The sequence below is a fragment of the Haemorhous mexicanus genome, chromosome 25, assembly GCF_027477595.1.
Source record: "Haemorhous mexicanus isolate bHaeMex1 chromosome 25, bHaeMex1.pri, whole genome shotgun sequence".
Lineage (NCBI taxonomy): Eukaryota > Metazoa > Chordata > Aves > Passeriformes > Fringillidae > Haemorhous > Haemorhous mexicanus.
In genome coordinates, this window is record NC_082365.1 from 6,379,843 (window position 1) to 6,401,269 (window position 21,427).

The 21,427-nt window shown below is 50.8% G+C and overlaps 1 protein-coding gene across 1 annotated transcript in view; it reads right to left on the bottom strand.

The window, feature by feature from the left end:
- Nucleotides 1-2,839: 2,839 nt before the first annotated feature.
- The window catches only part of IGFN1 (immunoglobulin like and fibronectin type III domain containing 1), a 38,422-nt gene continuing 19,834 nt past the window's right edge, over nucleotides 2,840-21,427 (bottom strand). Inside the window, exons 13-25 of the mRNA XM_059867599.1 lie at nucleotides 16,049-19,915; nucleotides 14,707-14,831; nucleotides 14,152-14,293; nucleotides 13,390-13,686; nucleotides 11,891-12,190; nucleotides 10,841-11,014; nucleotides 10,326-10,454; nucleotides 9,596-9,898; nucleotides 8,223-8,311; nucleotides 6,922-7,117; nucleotides 5,445-5,744; nucleotides 4,661-4,987; nucleotides 2,840-3,926 (exon numbers count right to left, since the gene is read on the bottom strand). Of these exons, the coding sequence (XP_059723582.1) occupies nucleotides 3,913-3,926; nucleotides 4,661-4,987; nucleotides 5,445-5,744; nucleotides 6,922-7,117; nucleotides 8,223-8,311; nucleotides 9,596-9,898; nucleotides 10,326-10,454; nucleotides 10,841-11,014; nucleotides 11,891-12,190; nucleotides 13,390-13,686; nucleotides 14,152-14,293; nucleotides 14,707-14,831; nucleotides 16,049-19,915 (6,263 nt within the window). The 3' untranslated portion in view covers nucleotides 2,840-3,912. The remainder of the gene's footprint in view (nucleotides 3,927-4,660; nucleotides 4,988-5,444; nucleotides 5,745-6,921; nucleotides 7,118-8,222; nucleotides 8,312-9,595; nucleotides 9,899-10,325; nucleotides 10,455-10,840; nucleotides 11,015-11,890; nucleotides 12,191-13,389; nucleotides 13,687-14,151; nucleotides 14,294-14,706; nucleotides 14,832-16,048; nucleotides 19,916-21,427) is intronic.

The following is a 21,427-nucleotide window of genomic DNA, read 5'->3' on the forward strand; positions in this document are numbered from 1 at the left end:
CCCAAGTGCCAGCAGAGGCTGCAGCAGTGCCACCCCCCAGCAGCACCACTGGGACCCTGGTGACAGGGAGCCACAGGTCAGGGTCCCTCTAGGACATCTTTTGGCCATTACAAATAGGTACTCAAAAGAGGAGCAACCCCCCAGAGTCACAGAATCTTAAAAGGATTTGGACTAGAAATGATCTTAAAGACCAACCAGTTCCACTCCCCTGCCATGAAGAAATACCTTCCATTAGACCAGGTGGAAAAGGATGAAAGAAACATTCAAGTTACAAAAATAAAATAATTTATTTATGTATGATTATTAATAACTGCTAAACTGAACTAAGAGCTGGAGCTGCTGGATTGGACCCAACACACTGGGAAGGTTTTCCAGTTGTTTTGACAGCGAATAAAACAGGTGGACAAAGAGCAGCTAAGGAGATGCTGGCACTCAGGAAGAGACAGCAGAACCTGGCAGCCAGTGGGAAAAGGGTCCTGTCCACCCTGTCCCACCAAGGCAGTGCCCAGGCCATGCTGAGTGTGCTCTGAGCTGTGCCCACAGCTCCCAATCCCTTCTCTGGAAGAGCAGGATGGCAGGACAGTGCCACCTTCTGCAGCCAAGTGTGGCAGATGAAGCCCCTCAGCAGCTGCCAGGGCAGGATGTTCCCATGCCCACCCCAAATCCATTATCCCACCCCTGCCATAAGGCTGGGCACCACTGCCCAGGATGTGCTGCTGAAGAGGAGCTGATCCCAGCATGTCCAAGTCCTGCTCAAAGGGGGACTCCCCACTGTGTGCAGGGGACACACAGACTCTCCCTGCCTGCCTGAGGCAGTGCTGGAAGCGGATCTTCTCTGGTGGGACACACACCCCGTCCCTGTGGGATCCACGGGGATGCTCCCAGGCCTTCACACCATCACGCTGGGATGTGGGAGCTGCCCTGCTGTGATTCCCCTGCCTTCTCCCCACACCTGACAGGTTTACAAACCCCAGGCTGGAAAATAAAGCTGCCGGCGTTGGAGGAGGACAGCGGGACGCAGGGAAAGGCCGGACCTCTCTGGGTGAGGAATGAACCCACCCACAGGCGGGGAAAATCCTACGTCTTCTCCCCTCTGCACGGCCAAAAACTTCATCCTTTTTCTCCAGCAAAGGGGGAATCTCCGAGCCTCCCAGACTGGACCCAGTGCCCAGGACCGGGACCATCGCCAGGATTTATCCATAAAGTGGGTGTGCAGCAGGTCCTACACAACTGTGCTGGAACGGAAGCCAAGGGGCTGCGCTGTGCCCCGGCCCGCGGGATGCCGCCGCCCGCCCGGTGTCAGTGTAGCGCCCGCAGAACAGCCCTCGTTGCTCTCCCCGGAATGAATCCCCGCTCCTCGATGAATTCCAGGAGATCCCGAAGATGCTCTGCCTCTCCAGCGGCAGCGCGGACCTCTGGGGAGCTCGGACCGCACCCGGAGTTGGGAGAGGCCGCAGCAGCCCCATAAGAACGCCCCGAGGAGCGGGACCAGCCCCGCGGGCACTCGGGGCCGGTGGGGGAATGGTGAGGGCGCTACCTCGGCCAAGGCATCCCCGATGCTCCGTGCCCGGCACAGCCGTGCTGGACATTTCTGGTCGTGCTGGGCATTCCCGGCCGTGCTGGGCATTCTCGGCCCGGGACGCTCCGGTACCCGGTGACCCCGCGCCTGCTCCCCCCGCGGTCACGGAGCTCCTCTCACTGCTGCCCCACGCCCGAACCGCCACCTCTGTCTGTTTCTCCTTCTCTTCACTTTTAATTTCCCGCCCTCTCACCCCTCCTCGGCTCTCCCGGGCCCGTCCCGTCCCGCGCTGCCGCCGCTCCCTCAGAGACCGCTCGGTGCCCGCGCCTTTCCTGAGGCCAGAGCAGCGCTCGCCGTCCGAGCAGCCTCGGGCAGAGCCGCGGGATGCTCCGAAGGCACAGACTCAGAGCCGAGGGACGCTCGGGAGGGACAGACCCAGAGCTGCGGGACGCTTCGGAGGCACAGACCCACCGCTCGGGGCCCGCCACTCCCCGGGTCCCTGAGGGACAGAGGAGCCGAGAAGAGCACTCGGCTTCATCCCGGGCGCCGCCATCTTGGCTTAGGGAAGGGAGGGCCGCCATTGGCTGGGTCGGGGAGGGCCCAGAGGATCGACCAATCACCGACTGTATTGGCGTGATGGACGTGGAGGGGGCGGGACCTGCTAGCGGGGCGGGAGAGACCATATACGGGGGGTGCCGGGGGCGCTGGGGCGAAGCCCCGCTCCGGGCCCGGGCGAGAGGATTGCGCTGCCGCGGGGGCGCGGATCGGTGCCGAGGGCGGCTCCGGGCTGGGCCCGCGCTGAGCCGGGCGTGGCCTGGGGGGAGCCCCAGGGTCCCGTCCCAGCGCACCCCTGCCACGGGAGGGGACACCGTCCGTACTGCGGGGTGCTCCCAGCCCCTCCAGCCCGGCACCGGGGATCAAGAACATCGGCCCTTTCCCCCCGGAGGCGATTCCCGGCGGGGATCCGCCTGGGCTGGGATCGGAGCTCGCGGGGTGAAGCGGCAGCGGAGCGTTTGCTGGAATTGGTGCAGACACCTCAGCAGGACTTGCAGGAACCTCCTGCTCCTGCTATGTCGGCGCTGCCCGAGGGCCCTCAGCTCCAGTTCCAGTTTCCGTCAATCTTGGCTCTTGTGTTCATCAGTCAGGAAGCGAGTTTGCTCTGCAGGTGATGTCCCACTGCCTCCAGCCCCGCAGCAGGAGGAGCTGCGGGAGCAGTTCCATGAGGGATGGCCATGTGCAGCAATGAGATGTGAAACTGCAGCAGACAGGGACTCAGGAACTGACTGGGATTCCTTTTCCACAATAAACACGGACTCGGGGTAGATTTCACTGAATTGTGGTTTAATTTCATTATCTACTGCTCCTACATCTGTACAACATTGTACAAAATGTAATCCCAAGAACATTCCAGCCCCACAGCCGTTTGGCTCTGCTTTCTCCTGTCACGAAGACTGTGACACCCTCCCACAGCCAGCAGAACATTTTGCTGTCCAGGCCAGTGATGGAAACCCCTGGCCATGGCAGGAGGTCCCTGGGAGTCCCTCAGATTTCTGGTCAGACAGGAAGGATTTTTCACCTTTTTTGCTCAAGGCAAAAGCTCCCAGCAGTGCCATGACCAGGGGCACTTGGGATGCACAGGTGATGCTGGGGGTGATCCAGGACTGGCACAGCCTTTGTACAGCATATGCTGAGGGGTTTGCAAGTTGCTTTGCTCACACACTGGTTGTAGACTGCCAGTCCTTCCCACCAGTGCATTTGCACTGGGAACTTCATCTGCCCCATGCCAGGCTGGTCTGAGATTTCATCTCCTGCCCAGACAAAATGAGCAGGCAGATATCTTTTAAATTTAGGGGTTAGGGAAGATAATCTACTTAGCAGCTAGTGGTAGTAGAACACATGCAGAGCTGCTTTTGCCAGATTTGGGAAACCTGCAGAGAATCACATGGAATCCAAAGTGATTGTTTTGGCTTGAAAAAGCATATGTGAAAGGACCAGAGATCCCTGATGTCCAGAAAAGTCCTTGTTGTGGGTGAGTGGTTCGATAGGATAGTCTCTCCCACTCACCTGTGTTCTTCACTGAAAGTTTCAATTTGGCCAATTATTTTTCCTCTCATCTTCTGTGTTCCTGAAGCTTCTAAGCTGTGTTTTAAAGGTCTCACAGAAAGCTTGATATTAAAAATAAACATACAGTGCTCTTAAAGCTTTTTTCCCCAATCAAAAGTATTGATGGCAATGCAGCATCATGTTCAACATGCAATCACTGGATCTAATAAATAACACCCTCAGACTGTGAAGAACATCTGACAATAAATGCACAGCCTTCATATGGACAAGTCCTCACCAAAACCTTCCCATCCTTGGAGCCATGCAGGGATGTTCTCGGCAGGGCCACGCTACAGGGAGGAGTCTGAAAGTGAGAGTGAGAGAGAAGCAGCTCAGGGTTGTAGTGAGGAAGATCAGAAATAGTCTGAAAATCTCCCTGGGAGGGGGAGCTGAAATATTACAGGGCCTAAAAGTCTGCAAGAGGATGACAGGGGTTTAACTGACCCATTTTGCCACTCCTGTAATCCCAGCAAGGTATTTTGCATTTAAAGAAAAATATTTGACTCCAAGTAAAGGATATTTCACTGCGTACAGTCACCAACAATATTTATCCCTAAGTATATCCAAGAGTCTATCCCCAGCCAATCCCACTGCCCTTCCATCCACATGAGGATCCCATGCCTCTGACCATGTCCCTCTTCTCTCCCTTTGTGTTGGCTTTGGCCAAACATCAGCTGTTCTCTCAATGCTCCCCTCACCTGGCACATTTGCCAGGGTCTTTATTCTGCAGCTCCTGCACTCGAGAAAAATCTAACCTTGATATTATCCTACCTAATGAAGATGGGATTGCTCCTTTTTAAAAATTTTAAACTCAAGCTCAGCCAAAACCTCTGGGTCATGTAGAAATCAAGTGGTCTTTCCCATCTGCCTTTTTATTTCTGGTTCTGTTTGGTACTTCTTGAGTACCATGGTCAGGAGTAAACAGGCCAAATGTACCATTGCTTTGTCAGCAGGTGGAGCTGGCTGGGGACCATTTCTGAGGCCCTGGGCAGCAGTGACACCCCTGGATCTGCCAGGGAAGCAGCACTGCAGAGTTACCTTTGATGGCGAGGAAGGCTTTGCTGAAGGCACGGCCCACTTCATTGCTAGCTTCCACCATGTACTCCCCCTCATCCTTCTTGGTGACTCCCAGCACCACCAGGGAGCACACACCGAAGTCGTTGGTGCAGAAGTAGTTGGGATCTCTGGAGAGGTCTCTGCTGTCCTTGTACCATGTGATTTTTGGTGGGGGGTGGCCTCCAACAGCACAGCTCATGTGACACTCGCTGCCCGTCACCACCACGTGGCACTTCAGCGGCACCAGGAACCTCGGGGGCTGGTTCTGGTTAACTCCCCTGTATTTCTGTGCTTTCACTCGAAATTCAGCTGTGAAAAATAAAGCACCAAACACACACTCAGATACTGCTCCCAGCACTGCAGGGTTTGCAGGGGTTTGTTTGTGCAGTGTCTGGAATTCTGCAAATTACCAGAGATCCCATGCACCTATGGGCTGTAACCTCTGCTGCTCCTCAGAATTACCCAACATTTAACTTCAAAGTCAGAAACTTTGGTTTCTACAATACTAAAGCCTTAGATTTGCTGGAAATTCATTTTGGGGCAAATTGCATGTCATAATGGCTGGAAATGAAGCGTCTGTCTGCACAATGCCCCTGCAGAAAGGACAAACCTTCCCTGCCCAGCTGGAATTCCTCAGGGCATTTCTGTGCATTCCTGTTCTGGGCCACGAAATATTCCCAGGAGGAGAGATCCATTTGAGGGTGGGGTGTTAGAAGCAATGACAGAAACAAAACACAACACAGAGAAATACTTGAAAATGTTTTACCCTTTTTTTTCCAGATCCTCCAGGGCTGCACAGTCTCTGACGGTTCACTGGCTCCCAGGTCATTTTTTGCCACAACCCTGAAGTAATAATCCCTGCCTGGGACCACCCTGGTGAAGGTGAACTTATTGTTGTAGATCAGGTCCCCCAGGACATGCCACAGGCCCTTCTGGGATTCCCGTTTCAGGACAGTGTAATACAAGTTCTTCTCCCACTGCTCAGAGGCTGAGGGCTCCCAGGTCACTGTCACCGTGTTGGGGACATTCTCCTCCAGCCGGATGGCTCCAGGGGGCTGAGGGACATCTGCCAGGGGAGGGCACACAATGTCACAGCTGTAGGGACATGGCACAGAACCCTAAAATCCTAGAGTCTGTTGCGTGTCTGGGGCTCAGTGACCATGCTGGTATCTGGAAGGGACAAAATGCCATTCCTTCTCCAGGCACACAGCTGCATTTGCTATGGACTGAGCTGCTGCTGCACAACATCTGCACTGGCTGAGAGCAGGATGGTACAGCTGAGCTGCTTCTCCTCCTGGGGTCACAGCTGGGAGAGCTGTGCTCAATGTCCTACAGCCTGTGCTGACCTCCCTCATTCGCTGTGGAAGGATAGTTTTAGTCAGCGAATTGCTCTGTCCTGCAGACAAGTGAGACCATAAAGTGCCTAGACAATCTCATAGAAAACTGTACCCTGGTTCTCCCTGTGCCTGCACAGGCAAACTGCAGCAGAGCTCACCCGGCCAAACTCAGTTTGTGGCCTTCTGCCTACTCACAGTAAATCATGGAATCCCAGACTGGTTTGGGTGGGAAGGGACCTAAAAGCCTATCCAGTCCCATCTCCTACCATGGGCAGGGATACCTTCCACTATCTTGGGTTGCTCCAAGCCCTGCCCTACCTGGCCTTGATCACTTCCAGGGATCCAGGGGCAGCCACAGCTTCTCTGGGCAACCTATACCATCCTCACAGGGAGGAGTTCCCTCCCCATATTCCATCTAACCCTGCCCTCTGGCAATGAAAAGCCATTCCCCCTTGTCCTGTCCCTCTAGGCTCTTATCCCAAGTCCCTCTCCAGCTCCCTTGGAACCCCTTTAGGCACTGGAAGGGGCTCTAAGGTCTCTCCAGAGCCTTCTCTTCTCCAGGTGAACACCCCCAGCTCTCCCAGCCTGGCTCCAGAGCAAAGGGGCTCCAGCCCTCTGAGCATCTTCATGGCCTTCCCTGGAATTGCTCCAGCAGCTCAACATCCTTCTGTTGCTGGGAGCTCCAAGGGCTGGAGGCAGCTCTGCAGGTGGGGTGCCACCTGAGGGGGCAAGGGGCAGAATCCTCCCCTCCCCTGCTGCCCATGCTGGGAGATCAGCCCAGGGCATGTCCAACTCTCATCTGCCAGCAGCCCCAAGTCCTCCCTCCTCCAGGGCTGCTCTCAGTCCCTTCTCAGCCTGCACTGGCTGGGAGTTGCTGGTACATTTGCATGGATGGCAGAGAGTTACCTGTAATTTGAACCTGGAAGCTGAAGGTTTCCCTTTTGCCCGGCCCATCCCCAAGCTCCACAGTGTAGGTGCCGCTGTCCCCGAGCTCGGCTGCCCTGAGCAGCAGCTGGCTGCTTCCGTCCTCGGTGCTCACGGCAGCCCGGCCAGGAAGAGGGAGCCCGTCCTTTAACCACGTCACTACCGGCTCGGGAGATCCCTGCAAAGAACAACGGCTCACAGCCACTTGCTTCACCTCCAGACTGTGTCTTGTATCTTTACTTTCATTGTCTTACCCCAAATATGCACCTCCACAGCATAGTAATGTTTAGAAATGCAGATCCACGATGGATCTGAGAGCCCTGATCTGTTCTACGGTTTCTTTACAAATTGTTTTTCCTTTTTGTCCTTTAAGGATGTAATTGCAGTAGTATTCTTTTGAACTGTGTCAAACAAGCTATGCCAGATCAAGGACAGATAACTTCAGGAGACAGTATTTTCTGCTCTTAAAAAAAGATCTGTTGGTTTTGGAAAAAAAACATGCTCTAAGTATTTATTTCCATTGTGCCATCTTTGGTCTCTTCTCCCAGAGATTAGAAGAAAGGCCAGCAAATACACATACTTCATCACCCTCCTCTGGCATCCCAGACTTCACAGGCTCATGGAATTATATCTGGAAAAGACCTCCAAGAGGACTGAGTCCAACCCATGCCCCATTCCCACCTTAAAAGCACTTTTACACTTTTTACACAAAAGGTGTTCCTTGGACACCTCCAAGGATGGGGACTCCAAACCTCCCTGGGCAGCCCCTTCCAAAGCCTGACCACACTTCCCATGAGGAAAAGCCTGTGTTGTTCCAAGCTCACTCCAAAGCACTGAGTGCCTGTCAAGTGCCTGTCAGTGCCTGTCAAGTTCTCAAGTCACAGAGCTAAAGTGCTGCTGCTTGGTGAGACAAGCCCAGTGAAGGTGTTGCTGGAAATGGTGCCCCAAGGCCTTCTGAGGGAGTGACAGGGAAATCACTGATTTGGGAAGTCTGACAGAGCAGTACCAGATGGTGATAACATTGATAAAGCTAGGTGGACAGCACTAAGCCTCATGTGCAGAGGTTAAGGAATGATCACAATGTCATAAAACACCAATGCCAAGACTGACAGCTCAATTCTGGCTTGTGTTTTCCTCACCCTGAAAGTCTACACAGCACAGGCAGGCCAAATTATTTGCCCAGTGACTTGTAAACAAAATTCCATGACACAAAAACAGTGGCTCAGTTTTCCTGTCTGCTATAAAACCAGGCAGGGAATTCCTCCAAAGGCCTGAATACCCACCTCAAAGGGAATCTTCACCCGGATGGGATCCCCTGCTTTTATAACCAGGAAGCTTTTCACTGTGTCATCTATCAGGAACCTGGGAGAGACTGGAAGAGACAAAGATTACTCCCCAAAGGTGGATGTTGGTGCAGTCACTGGTGACAATTACAGTGTTCCACCCTCTGGTGCCTCTCCCAGCTGAATGAGGCTGGTGAGGCACTCACAGTGGGAAAAATCTCCCTGGTTCAGTTCCAGATTGTACACCTCTCAAATTTCATTACTATTTATTTATCACCAAGAATAAACAAGGGAAAATTATGTAAAAATACATTCACAACAATCTCTGTATTCATGTGATGTATCAGTCACAGAGAAATGGGCTCTTTGCAACACTTTTTCCATCACAGGGATCATCTTTTGTGTTTAAACGGTATCTGGAAAAAGGAAATTCCAATGGACACTTACAAAATATTTATGCTGTACAGAGCACAAAACATCCCCAGCAAAGCTGCCAGAGTTTATCTAAAATAGTATTTTTTAGTATTTAAAATATTTTCTTTTCTCTTTTCACCAATATACTACACCAATTAGTATTTATCTAAGCATACCAAATACAGTAATGCTAAATTGTATTTAGTGTTTCCAGTGTAGAACTGAACACCTGCTTTAGATGGATTTATTTGATTTTATTTATTTTCGGGTTTTTATTGATAAATGGAGTCTCCAGGCATATGTCAAAGTAGACATTTTCACTTAGGATCCAAGTTAAGTAAGATGAACTCCTCAGAGAATTATCTCTTACATCTGTAATTCTGCAATGTTCCCAAAGAGCAGGGAAAAAACAAGAGCTGCAGATTGTAAATAAAGATGGAAAAGTGAAAATGGTGAAAACTTTCAAACGAAACTATTAAAAAGTAAAATAAAGTATCCAAAAATATAATTTAAAAATGTGATTTAAGAGAATGAAATAAAATTTTTCATTTCAGAAGACTGTCTAAAAATTGAGTGGAAACTCTGTTTTTCCCTTGGAAGAGTGCAAGCAGGGTTCTTTCTGGTGACTGTGGTGTGGCCTTGCACAGGGGGCAGGGGAAAAGTCCAAGGGGAAAATGGAGTTCTGGGAGTTGTTTTATCCAAAGGAGTCTCTAAATGAGCTGAGCACTGTGCACCGCATATCTGATATCAGTTCATACTGAGACTGTCCTGCTGAGGTGAGGAGATAACCCCGAGGTGAGCAAGAGCAGCGCTGCCCTGTGCTAGGCTGGGTCTGGGGGCAGCTGCTCCCGGTGTGCCACAGCCTGGCCGCTCCTGCTCTCGGAGAGTGCCCCGCTGCCGGGACAGAGCCCGGGGAGAGTGCCCCGCTGCCGGGACAGAGCCCTGGGCCCCTGACTCACCCAGGGCAGCAGCAGCTCCAGCGCACACCTCGAGCTCCGCAGCCTCTCCGGGGCCGCCGTGGCCGAGGGCCCTGACACGCAGGAACAGCTTCTCCCTGGCCTGCAGGCCCTGCACCCTGCACGACGTGGTATCGGCAGGGAGGGCGAAGCACTTGGTCCAGCTGAGGCTGTTACAGGGCCTCATCTCCACCTCGTAGCCTTTCACATCATTCCCATCTTGTACTTCAGGTTTGTTCCATGTCAAGGTGACACTGGTGCTGTCACTGCTGCTCACTTTAAGGTCCTGCACTTGGCCTGGAGATTCTGGACGGAGAAATTGTATTTAAACTATTTTTCTAAGATTTCACTTCCCTCTTCAGTCACTGCCTGAGATTCCCCAACATTTTTGCAGTGCACTTGATTTCCACCGTGCTGTCTTGCCCCACCTCATCCCAGTTCTTCAGAGCTGGATCTGGGTACTTGCTCCTACCAGCCCTGCAGTAAATCCAAAACATTCCGTGGCCCCTCCTGAGTGTTCCTCCACACTGCACATTTCCCCACACTCGAATCTGCCAAATCTTGACTTGGACATCCTAGAGGAAATCCTTCCATTCCTTCCTCCAGCTGATTCTCAGCCATGAAACACTCCCCAATTACTGATCCTTGTCTCCACACACTTTTACAGAGGATTTAAGAACATCTCTCCATGAATACCCTGAAAGCAGAGCACAGGGCAGGGCAGGGCACTTACTAGTGGGGTCCCGGGCAAAGGCAGGCTCTGAGGGGTCACTGGGCTGTCCAGTGCCAGCAGCATTGACAGCTGCCACGCGGAACTCATACTGCACACCATTCTTGAGGCCGGTTACCTTCAGTTTCTTGTCTGGGGAGAGGAGAGGGAGAGGAGAGAGAGAGGAGAGGGAGAGGAGAGCTGTTCCCCATTGGGAAAGGTGACACAACAAAGCTGTGCCTTACTTCAGGCAGAATTATGGACTGAAAAACTCACAGGAGCCATAAAAACTGTCACTGATTCCCCTGCCATTTCCTAGCCAAGTGCATGTGATATTCTGGGATGTTGGTTGTATTCATTTCAAAATCAAACAGCCCTTGAATCACAGATTCCCAGAATCATTTAGTTGGTAAAGACCTCCAAGGTCACTCATCAGCACCTTTATGTGAAAGGTGTAAGATCCTAAGCAGCTCCTAAACCCAGCTGACATTTTTGCCTTTTCAAATGCACCAGGCTGTTCCAGGAGTCAGAATACCCACCTTTGACAGGCACATTGGTGACTGGCAGCCAGGTCACAGTGCCCTTCTTGCGTTTCTGAACAATGTATCCCATAATTTGGGAAGTGCCAGTTTTACAAGGAGATTTCCAGGATATGGTGATGGTGTCCCTGCTGGCACTGATGATCTCAGGGGAATCTGGGGCACCAGGGGAACCTACAAAGAGATGAGGGCTTCATTATTAGCAGGTATGTTTTTATTGCAAGATAAAATGGTGCTGTGTGTAATTTCTTCTTCCAGATTCCCCCAGGTATTCCTATGGATGTGTTTTGAAAACCTGGCTGAGACCTGAAGCTGTGGATCCTGTTCCCCACACAAACTGGATCCAGCATGAACGCTGTTCCTGAGTTTGGATTTCACAAAATACCTGCTGTCATCAGGACTGACAATTCCTCTGCCCGTGGGGTGTGTCATTGCTACATATGAACAATCAGCATCATTCTTGCTTTCAGCAACAGGAACTGGTAACAAAATGGATTTTCTTTGCCCTCTGCTAAAGTATTCAAGGTAGAGATTCATGGGAATGAGAATGGAGAAAGAAGATATTTGGAACTGAAAAGTACTCTCTCTAGTACTGCGTTTGTGCTCATGGCAAACCTGTTCTAGTATTTAAACTCCTTGAAGGACAAAACCAATATTCAGCTGTTTGGAGATTGGGGGAGTGGAGTGGTCATGCTGAGAAGGGCTGCACATATAAGTTCTTATGCCTGTGGAGTTAAGAAAAGGCCTCACATGTTCCCTTTGCAGCCACACTGAGAAAAATTTCCTTTGATCTTGATGCGTTTTGCATTTCCCCCATGAAACTTCCTTTCCAATCCAAAATGGAGCATGGCCAAGGAATAATTACATCTCACTCAGCATCAGCAGAGCCTACAACAAACTGCTGCTCTTGCTGGGCAACCTCCATAGCTTTGTGTGAAGACTGAAGTTGAGATCTGTAGTAACATCCACAATGCAGTGAGTTTCCTCTGATGTCAGCTTTGATAATGAATTTCCCAATTTGAATTATGAATTATGAGAAGTTCTCCTCACCTTTACCAGCAGCTTTCACTTCCCCTGACTCCAGTGCATCGCTCACTCCCTCGGCATTCACAGCCCTCACCCTGAAGTAGTAGCTCATCTCTTCCTCCACTTTGCTCGTGGTGAAGCTGGTACAGCTCCTGGGGGTTTCTCCCAAAGTCTCCCAGTCATTCCTGCCCACCTGCTGCCTCTCCACGAGGTACCTTTGCACTGGTTTGCCCCCATCGTCCTTTGGGGGCTTCCACTGGATTGTGATGTTGTTGGCGGAGCTTTCGACAATTTTGATGGGTCCTGCTGGAGGCTGTGACTTGTCTGGAAAGATGAACAGAGACACAGTGGCTCCAGACCCAGCCCTGCTCCTGGGTTTGGAGCAGACACTGTCCCTAGCTCACCAGCTGGGAGACTGTTCCTGATGAAATGCAGGCACAGTTGTAGGATGAGAGCTGGGCATGCGAATTGCCTCTTCCAAACTTGTAGAAGTGTGATGTCATAGTTTGTCTCCGGTGTTCCTGTCTTTTCCCAGGTGTCAATCACTTCCCTCCCTCCCCGCCCTGACCCCTGCTGGGTGCTGTCTGTCAATGCCTCTGGCATTCCAGAGGGGCATCGCGTGATTGGCAGAGTTCAAAAGATGCTCTGCATCCCTGGGGGTCCATTGGTCCACCCAGGTGTCCCTTGCACCTGAGACCTGCCCACCCTGTACCTGGTTGGTGGGTTCCCTACCCCTCCCCTCCCTCTCTCCCGGGGGTTAAAAGAGCCAGTGACCACGCGGTTGGGGATTCTGTTAGTAGTTGTTATGGGATTCAGAAGCCTGCCATCTGAATAAACTCTGGATCGAAACTCTGGCAGAATCCACTCCCCTTCCTTCACCTCGCCTTAAAGCATCTGCAAGGAGGTGAACTGGGGCTTTTGCACATCTGAACTTGTCTTCAGTGCCAGCTGCAGCATCTAGCCAGCCAGAGGTGAAACCACCGCAGTGCTGCCTTTCAGTCAAGCAGCAGAGGCTACACAAGCCCGGACAAGTCCCATTTGTACATATATTGGAATTTATATCAATACAAACTTGCACTCTTCTAACTTTTGATGGAGAAGATGGAAAGTCTGGCCCTTGCTCTCCCTGGGTCAATAGTTCTCATAAGCATTGCATCAGTTCAGCTTGCTAATTAAGGCAAAACATCATTTTTGGTCTCCCAAAGGAGCCCAGACATTTATGGGAGGGCTGAATTGGACCTTGATATCCTATTTCAGAATTGCATGTTGATTACAGTCACATCTCCCACAGTGTCTGAACATTCAAAACTCAGCTGCTTAGGCCATGAAAAACTAGGTTTGTTTTCCCTTGTACTAAAGGGTATATTCAGCAATCTTTCCTTGTACCCTAATTTTGGGGCAGTATACAGAGTCTTGTTCTTCTCTAAATACCCACTCACTCCAAATAAGGTTGTCGCCAGTGTCAATGGATTCCCTGCCTAAGCTTTACAGCGAAAGCCACAGTGAATGTTATAGGATCTTACCTATCACCACAAGCTTTAGGTTGATCTCCAGGACACCACTGTCGTTCTTGAGCCTGACTTTGTAATCCCCACAGTCCCTCCTGTCGCACCTGGAGATGGACAGCGTGGTGCAGGTGTCTGTCTTGTCCACACGGATCCTGGTGTCATCCCCCAGCTCCATCCTGTCCTTCAGCCACGCTGCCCTGATGGGCCCCCGACCCTCGAATGGGATCCGCAGCTTCACCCCCTCCCCGGCCTTGGCCACTGTGGGAACACTGGTCAAGTTCTTGAGGAGAACTTTGTCCACCTGGGGAGGATCTAAACAGGCAAAACAAGGTCATTAAAAACCACAATTCAAGGAGGATTAGGCTCACCTTGGAGGGAAGGGATCCTCTTTTGCTGCCAGCAATGCTTAGAAGCTCACAACACTTGGAGCTGAACCTTTAGTTGTACTTTGCTACAGGTTAATTATCACAAAATTTTGTGGTATCACTTTGTCCTTTTACTTGAGAAAATTTCTCCTGGGCAACACACTAAACGTAAGAATGAAGAGTCTGCCCAGGTAAAGTGTTTTGTGTACCCCAAAAATATTTGGGTTGCTGGCAGAAGGGTCCAGAGTTAAATTTGCAAATGCAAAATGAACCAACCTGTACAAAAAACATTTCCCATTTACCTGTAATTCTTTATAATAAATTTATCTCAATAACCAATAACATGTCTCTGAGTAAATATATTACATTTAAAGCCCATCTGATGCTGCCTTGGTGGTTTGACTAGACTCACCTTCAACAAAAATTGAAGCTTCAGTTTTTACATCTCCACCTTCAAACCTGTATTTCCCAGCATGAATATCTTCAGCCTTGTTGATGATCAGTTTGTGCACTAGACCTTTCTTTTCAAAGACGACTCCATCCATGCTTGTTAACTACAAAGTAAAGGACAGAGAACTATCCTATTTAAAAAAAAGGAAAAAATGCAATCCAAACTAAAACTGGACAGACTACAATTCAAAATGCAGTTGAAAAGACTTATGAACATCATGCATATTTAATGACATTATTCTGGTATTCTGTTGCCCAGAGGAGCTGTGGCTGCCCCATCCCTGGAAGTGTCCAAGGTGAGGCTGGATGAGGCTTGGGTCTAGTGGAAGATATCTCTGCCCAGGGCAGGGGTGGGACTGGATGATCCATAAGGTCCCTTCCAACCCAAACCACTCTGGGATTCTGGGGACCCTTCCAGGGCCCCACTCAGACTGCAGGTGACTGTCAGGGGGAAGGACACCTTGACACCAGCCTTAGGAAGTACAGCCAGAGAGCAGAGCAAGCTCAAGAAACCCACCTTGAGGCCATCCTTAAACCAGGTTCCTGTCATGTTGTCCTTGCTGACAGTGCAGGACAGCTCAGCTGGCTCCCCCTTCAGCACTCGCACGGTCGCCAGCTGCTTGTTGAGGTAACAGCGTGGGACTGAACAGCACAAAGGAAGGGAAAGGAGCTAAGTCTGTGCTACAGAGAGACACCTAGAGCTGAAATGCATGTGCATGTGAGGTGAAAAGAGCTTTTAAAAAAAAAACGTCCTCTGGTCAGGAGAGGCTTTTGTGCCACCTCGCTGTGGGCCAGCTGGGTACACTCAGTGCCTTGAGGACCATCCCAGCATCAACTATATCCCAACATCCACCTCATGGGCAATGGATTCACCACAAATCACATTATGCAGCTGTGGATGTGCTAGTTTATGTCTATGCTAATCGTCTTGGCTCCCTCTACAGCCACTGGAAAAAAACAAGGCTGCTCCAAGGTGTGGATATACTGCTTCATGCTCCTCTTCCTCTGCACTGACCACACATGGGGCTGCCCAACACATCCCCCTAAACAGCCCCAGGCACACTGTTCTCCACCCTTGTATTCCTCTTTCTCTCCCCATTTTCTTCTCCATTACCATCATAATCTCCTCTCTGATATATACCCCTCTCCTTCCCCCTGAACCCAAATTTTGATGATTTTACTTCCTTGTTTATATTTATGGTTTATCAATGATAATTCCTAACTTGTGAACCATCCCATTAGGTCAATATTCCCCTCCAATTTTACGCCTGAAATTTCTCATTCCTACAATTTTCACATCATCATCTTGTTGGTGGAGCCACAGGTCTTACTCATATGGCTGCAAACACATTACTCCCCTCTTACTCTATGCAACATATTATTCCTGATGTTACAAGAGAAAAGAGCTCTTTACATTATATAATCCCATATAAGTAGGCACAGAATTGTTCCCAGAACTTGGAAAACACAGTTCTTTACAGTAGGTTTTTGAAAAATAAAGTGAAAGCTTCAGTTTTGAACTGGAACAGTATCAAAGAAACATGATGATATTCCTTGAAACTTTATAGGAACTGGTATGTTTGTGAACTGGGCTGTTCCATGATATGTGAAACACAATGAAGAGATGAGACCTGGTTTAGATCATTTAGACAAAGAAAATAATTTAGACCTTTAAGGCAGTTTGATCAGAGCACACTGTGTAAGATCAAACAGCCAATCAGTGGGAGAATTAGGAACAGATCATGGGACAACCAAATTTCTATGGAGTTGTGTTTATCTAAACCATAACATCCAATTTCTTTGCAGGATTAGGAATCTATCAAAATGCAAAGACCAGGAGTCACCAGTTAACCACGTACCTTTGAGATCATCCAGGACACTCCGTCTCTTTTGTGCTGTGCTTTCCGTGTTGTTCAGGGAATCATTTGTTTTAAGATCCAGGTCAGGTTCCTGGTTTCTTTGGTTTGCTGAAGGAGGTCCACCAAAAGGACCTGACATCTGGCCATAACTCAGTGGACCTTGACCAAACCCTCCTGAACTACTCCCATCAACAGATCTGTCATGAGATTTACTCCCTGCCTCTCCAAAGGCAGAATTTGTGTCATAAAGGGAGCCTAACTGTCTGAAATCTCTGCCCTCTCCCCTGGCTCCTCCTGGACCTGACAGGGACCCTCTGTCACCAGCTGAACCTTTGTCCCCTGGCCCTCTGACATCACTGGCAGTGCCCTTTCCAGTTTCACCTCTCAAAGATCTGCCAAGATGTGCATCCAGCCCATATTCACTTCCGGGTCCACCAGCAGCTCCCATACCTCCTTTACCATGGACTGAATCCCATTCATACTCTCCCAACCTCCCAACTCCACCTGCACCAGCTGTGGCTACAGCTGACCCTCTGTCCTCGCCATAGGGAGATCGTGCACCCCACAGGACAGAGCCTTCCCTGGAAAAGCCCTCTCCTCCTGCTCCACCTGCATATCCTGGAGCTCTGCTCAATGTAGCATCCATGCCACAGCCGGATCCCATCGCTTCCTCACCTCCAAGAGGAAAATGAGCAGCTCCTGCTACAGCCCCAGCTAGGAGACCATCCTTTCCATAGGGACCTCCAACACCCCCTGCACCACTAACACCAGCACCTGCTCCAACTGGGAGACTATCCTTCCCATAGGGACCCCCAACTCCCCCTGCACCACCAGCACCAGCTCGACCAGCTCCAACTGGGAGACCATCCTTTCCATAGGAACCCCCAACTCCCCAGGCACCACCAGCACCAGCTCGACCAGCTCCAGCTGGGAGACCATCCTTTCCATAGGGACCCTCAACACCCCCTGCACCACTAACACCAGCACCTGCTCCAACTGGGAGACTATCCTTCCCATAGGGACCCCCAACTCCTCCTGCACCACTAACACCTGCTCCAACTGGGAGACCATCCTTTCCATAGGGACCCCCAACTCCTCCTGCACCACCAGCACCTGCTCCACCTGGGAGACCGTCCTTCCCATAGGGACCCCCAACTCCCCCTGCACCACCAGCACCAGAACCAGCTCCAACTGGGAGACCATCCTTTCCATAGGGACCCCCAACTCCCCCTGCACCACCAGCACCAGCACCTGCTCCAGCTGGGAGACCATCCTTCCCATAGGGACCCTCAACACCCTCTGCACCACCAGCACCAGCACCTGCTCCAACTGGGAGACCATCCTTCCCATAGCGACCCCCAACTCCCCCTGCACCACCAGCCCCACCAGCACCTGCTCCAATTGGGTGACCATCCTTTCCATAGGGGCCTCCAATTCCCCAGGCACTTGCAGAACTAGCCCCACCAACATCTGCTCCAAGTGGCTGACCATCTGGACCATACAAAGCTTCTCCAAGTTGTCCTGCACCAGCACCACCAGCTCCAGCTGGGAGACCATCCTTCCCATAGGGAGACCCAACTCCCCCTGCACCACTAACACCAACACCTGCTCCAACTGGGAGACCATCCTTCCCATAGGGAGCTCCAGGTCCCCCTGCACCAACACCACCAAAATCAGCTCCAACTGGCAGACCATCCTTTCCATAGAGACTCCCAACTCCCCCTGCACCACCAGCCCCACCAGCAGCTGCTCCAGTTGGGGGATCATCCTTCCCATAGGGAGCTCCAAATCCCCTGGCACTCGCAGAGCCAGCACCACCAACACCTGCTCCAAGTGGCCGACCATCTGGACCATACAAAGCCTCTCCTGGACCAGCTCCCCCAGCTCCAGCTGGGAGACCATCCTTTCCATATGGAGATACAAGTCCCCCTGTACCACCAGATCCACCAACACCTGCTCCAGCTGGGAGACCATCCTTCCCATAGGGAGCTCCAGGTCCCCCTGCACCAACACCCTCAAAACCACCTCCAACTGGGAGACCATCCTTTCCATAGGGACCCCCAATTCCCCCTGTACCAGCACCACCAACACCTGCTCCAAGTGGCCGACTATCTGGACCATACAAAGCCTCTCCAAGTCTTCCTACACCAGCTCCACCAGGTCCAGCTGGGAGACCATCCTTCCCAAAGGGAGTTCCAAATCCCCCTGGACCAGAACCACCACCAGCACCAACACCTGCTCCAAGTGGCTGACCATCATACAAAGCCTCCCCAAATCCTCCTGCACCACCAGCACCTGCTCCAGCTGGGAGACCATCCTTTCCATAGGGAACTCTAAATTCCCCTGCGCCACCAGCACCAGCACCAACACCTGCTCCAAGTGGCTGACCATCTGGACCATACAAAGCCTCCCCTGCACCAGCTGGGAGACCAGCTTCAGCTGGGAGACCATCCTTCCCATAGGGAGCTCCAAATCCCCCTGCACCAACACATCCAAAACCAGCCCCAGCTGGGAGACCATCCTTCCCATACGTAGATACAAGTGCCCCTGTACCACCAGCCCCACCAACACCATCTCCAACTGGGAGACCATCCTTCCCATAGGGAACTCCAAGTCCCCCTGCACTACCAGCCCCACCAGCTCCAATTGGCTGACCAACTGGACCATACAAAGCCTCTCCTGCACCAGCCCCATCTGCTCCAATTGGAAGACCATCTTCCCCATAGGGAGCTCCAAGTCCCCCTGCACCAACACCACCAAAACCAGCCCCAGCTAGGAGACCATCCTTTCCATAGGGAGACCCAAATGCCCCTGCCCCAGCTCCACCAGCACCACCAGCACCTGCTCCCAGTGCCTGACCATCGGGACCATACAAAGCCTCCATTTCTCCTGTGGAATTGCCACCTGTACCAGGTGTAGCACCACCTCCACCTGGAAGGCCTCCTGGCCCATACAACGAGCCAGATCTTCCTGTCTGCCCTAACTGACCACTGGCATTAGGTGTCAGGCCATCCTTGCCATAGGGAGTCCCTGTTTGTCCCTCTCTGTTTATACCTGCTCCATTCATATCATGCACAGTGGCATGCCCATCCTTGCCAAGGTGGAACCTCATTTCTCCTGCCATTCCAGCACCTGCAGCATTCCCCCCAGCTCCAGTTCCTGGACCAGTCCTGCTGAACAGATCACCCACACTGGCTCCCACTCCAGGTGAATCAGGATCAAGCTCATCTGGCACAGAACTTCCACCACCCAACCTCCCAGCACCCCCAAAACCAGCTCTGTAACTGGCATCACCTAAATTCCCATCCTTGTCATTCTGAGAGCCCAAACCTTCTCCATTATCCATGTCAATGTCAACAGCAGGCAGCAAACCTTCACCTCTGCCATCCACAGAATTCCACTCACCTCCTGCACCACCAGGACCTGTTCTGCCTGACACAGAGTCCATACCACGGACAGCTCTTAACCCACTTCTGCCCCCTAAGCCTTTTAGTCCAAAGGTGCTGCCATCATTGGCTGCTGAGTCTCCATCTAGACCTGCTCCAGAAAACTGCCCAGATCCCATCTCTCCATTCATGTGGGTTTTACGTAGCCCTTCTTTTCCCCAAAAAAATTGGATTCCATCACCAGAATCAATGGAGTGTCCTTGGCCCCTGCCTTGACTGCTGCCTTGACCTGTTCTGTACCAGCCACTTTTCTCCCCACCAGAGGATGTGGGAAAGGAAGGACGATCTTCAGCAGCAGCAGCTTGCTCTTGGCGCCGAAGCTTCCTTGCCCTTTCATTGTCTGCCATTGTTTCTTTCAGCCACTCAGATGTCTCCCTTGCAATCTTTTCTCCTTCATCCTGTCCCCTCTTTCCTTTGGCATCTGAAGTTGCATTGTATCATGGCAGCAGATTTACAATATACAGAAAAAGAGGGGAACAAAACAACAGAAAATCAATAGGACATGCACTACATCAACAACCAAAGAAAATGTGCTAGCACTTTTTGAATTTCATTTTAGGACACACACACACACAATACATTAATTAAATTTAAATTTAATACATTAAATTTAAATAAATTTAAAATAATTTTAAATCCTGAATTTTTCAATGCTACATTCAGACAATGACATGTTAGTTAAAGACAATTATTTTTAGTTAAAATGCATTGGTTTTTAATGGAAACATGCTCATTATAACAAACAAACAAACCAACCAAAAATAACAGAAAAAGAAACTTCCAGCATGGCAGGTCTGATTTAGAGGGGCTGAGATTGTATGTAGGATTCATTAATTCCATCTGCCTTCACCCTCCAGCTATGGAGGAGTTACAGAATATTCCATGCACAGAGGAGCCATCAGTTCCCACCCTGGAACTGGGATTTCACTTCTCTGGAGGCAGCTTGCACATCTGGACAATGGCTGTTTTAGAGATGCCCAACCTGAGGACTAAAGTTTTCAGATCTGTGAATAGATTTGGATTAATCTGAAATTCAGGCTGTTCTGAGAGCAGGTCACTCACTGCTTTGGTTTCCAGGTCAGATATAATTTATCAGCGCTCACAGCTCACTGAAATCCACGGGAAGTTTCTTTGTTTCAGAAACCTACATTGCTTTAGAGAGGCCTTTGTGAAAGAGACCCTTCCTGCTGCTGCAGGAGGATCCCAAAGGAAACCAGAGTCAAAGGCAACCAAAGGAACCACCTTTCATAAGCAAACAAATATGAGCCAGGTGACTGTCAATGTGCCTGCACTGTGTTTCCACCTTCCCAGCTTCCTCTGAGCTCCTTCCAGCATGTTTAACTCTAATTGGGAATGAAAAATATTATCTATCAAGAAGAATGGCATTGCTAGTGTAGAACTGAGAGTATCAAAAGCTCCCTGAGCCCTTGCCTGCTGCACTGTGATCATTGGGACAACTTCCTCAAAAACGTGTGGGGAGAAAGGGAGCATTTTTCCAATAACTGATGGAGAATGTGCTACTTCATCATGGCTAATTCATAGAGCAAATAAGCCAATAGGATTTGTCAGGACTAATTAAAAGGGGAAAAGTTGGTCTCATTTGAAGAGGAAAGAGGGTCTAACCAACCATTCATTTTTCCAAACAGGATTTAGAATCATGGAATCATGATTTGGATGGTTTGGATGGTTTGGATGGGAAGGTACCTTAAGACTCATCTCATTCTACCCTTTGCCATGGGCAGGGTCACCTTCCACTGTCCAGGTTGCTCTAAGCCCTGTCCAGCCTGGCCTCAGACACTTCCAGGGATGGAGCAGCCACCTCTCAGGCAGCCTGTGCCAGGGTCTTCCCACCCTCACAGCCAAGAATTCCTTCTCAATATCCCATCTAACCCTGCTCTCTGGCTGTGGGAAGCCATTCCCCCTTGTCCTGTCC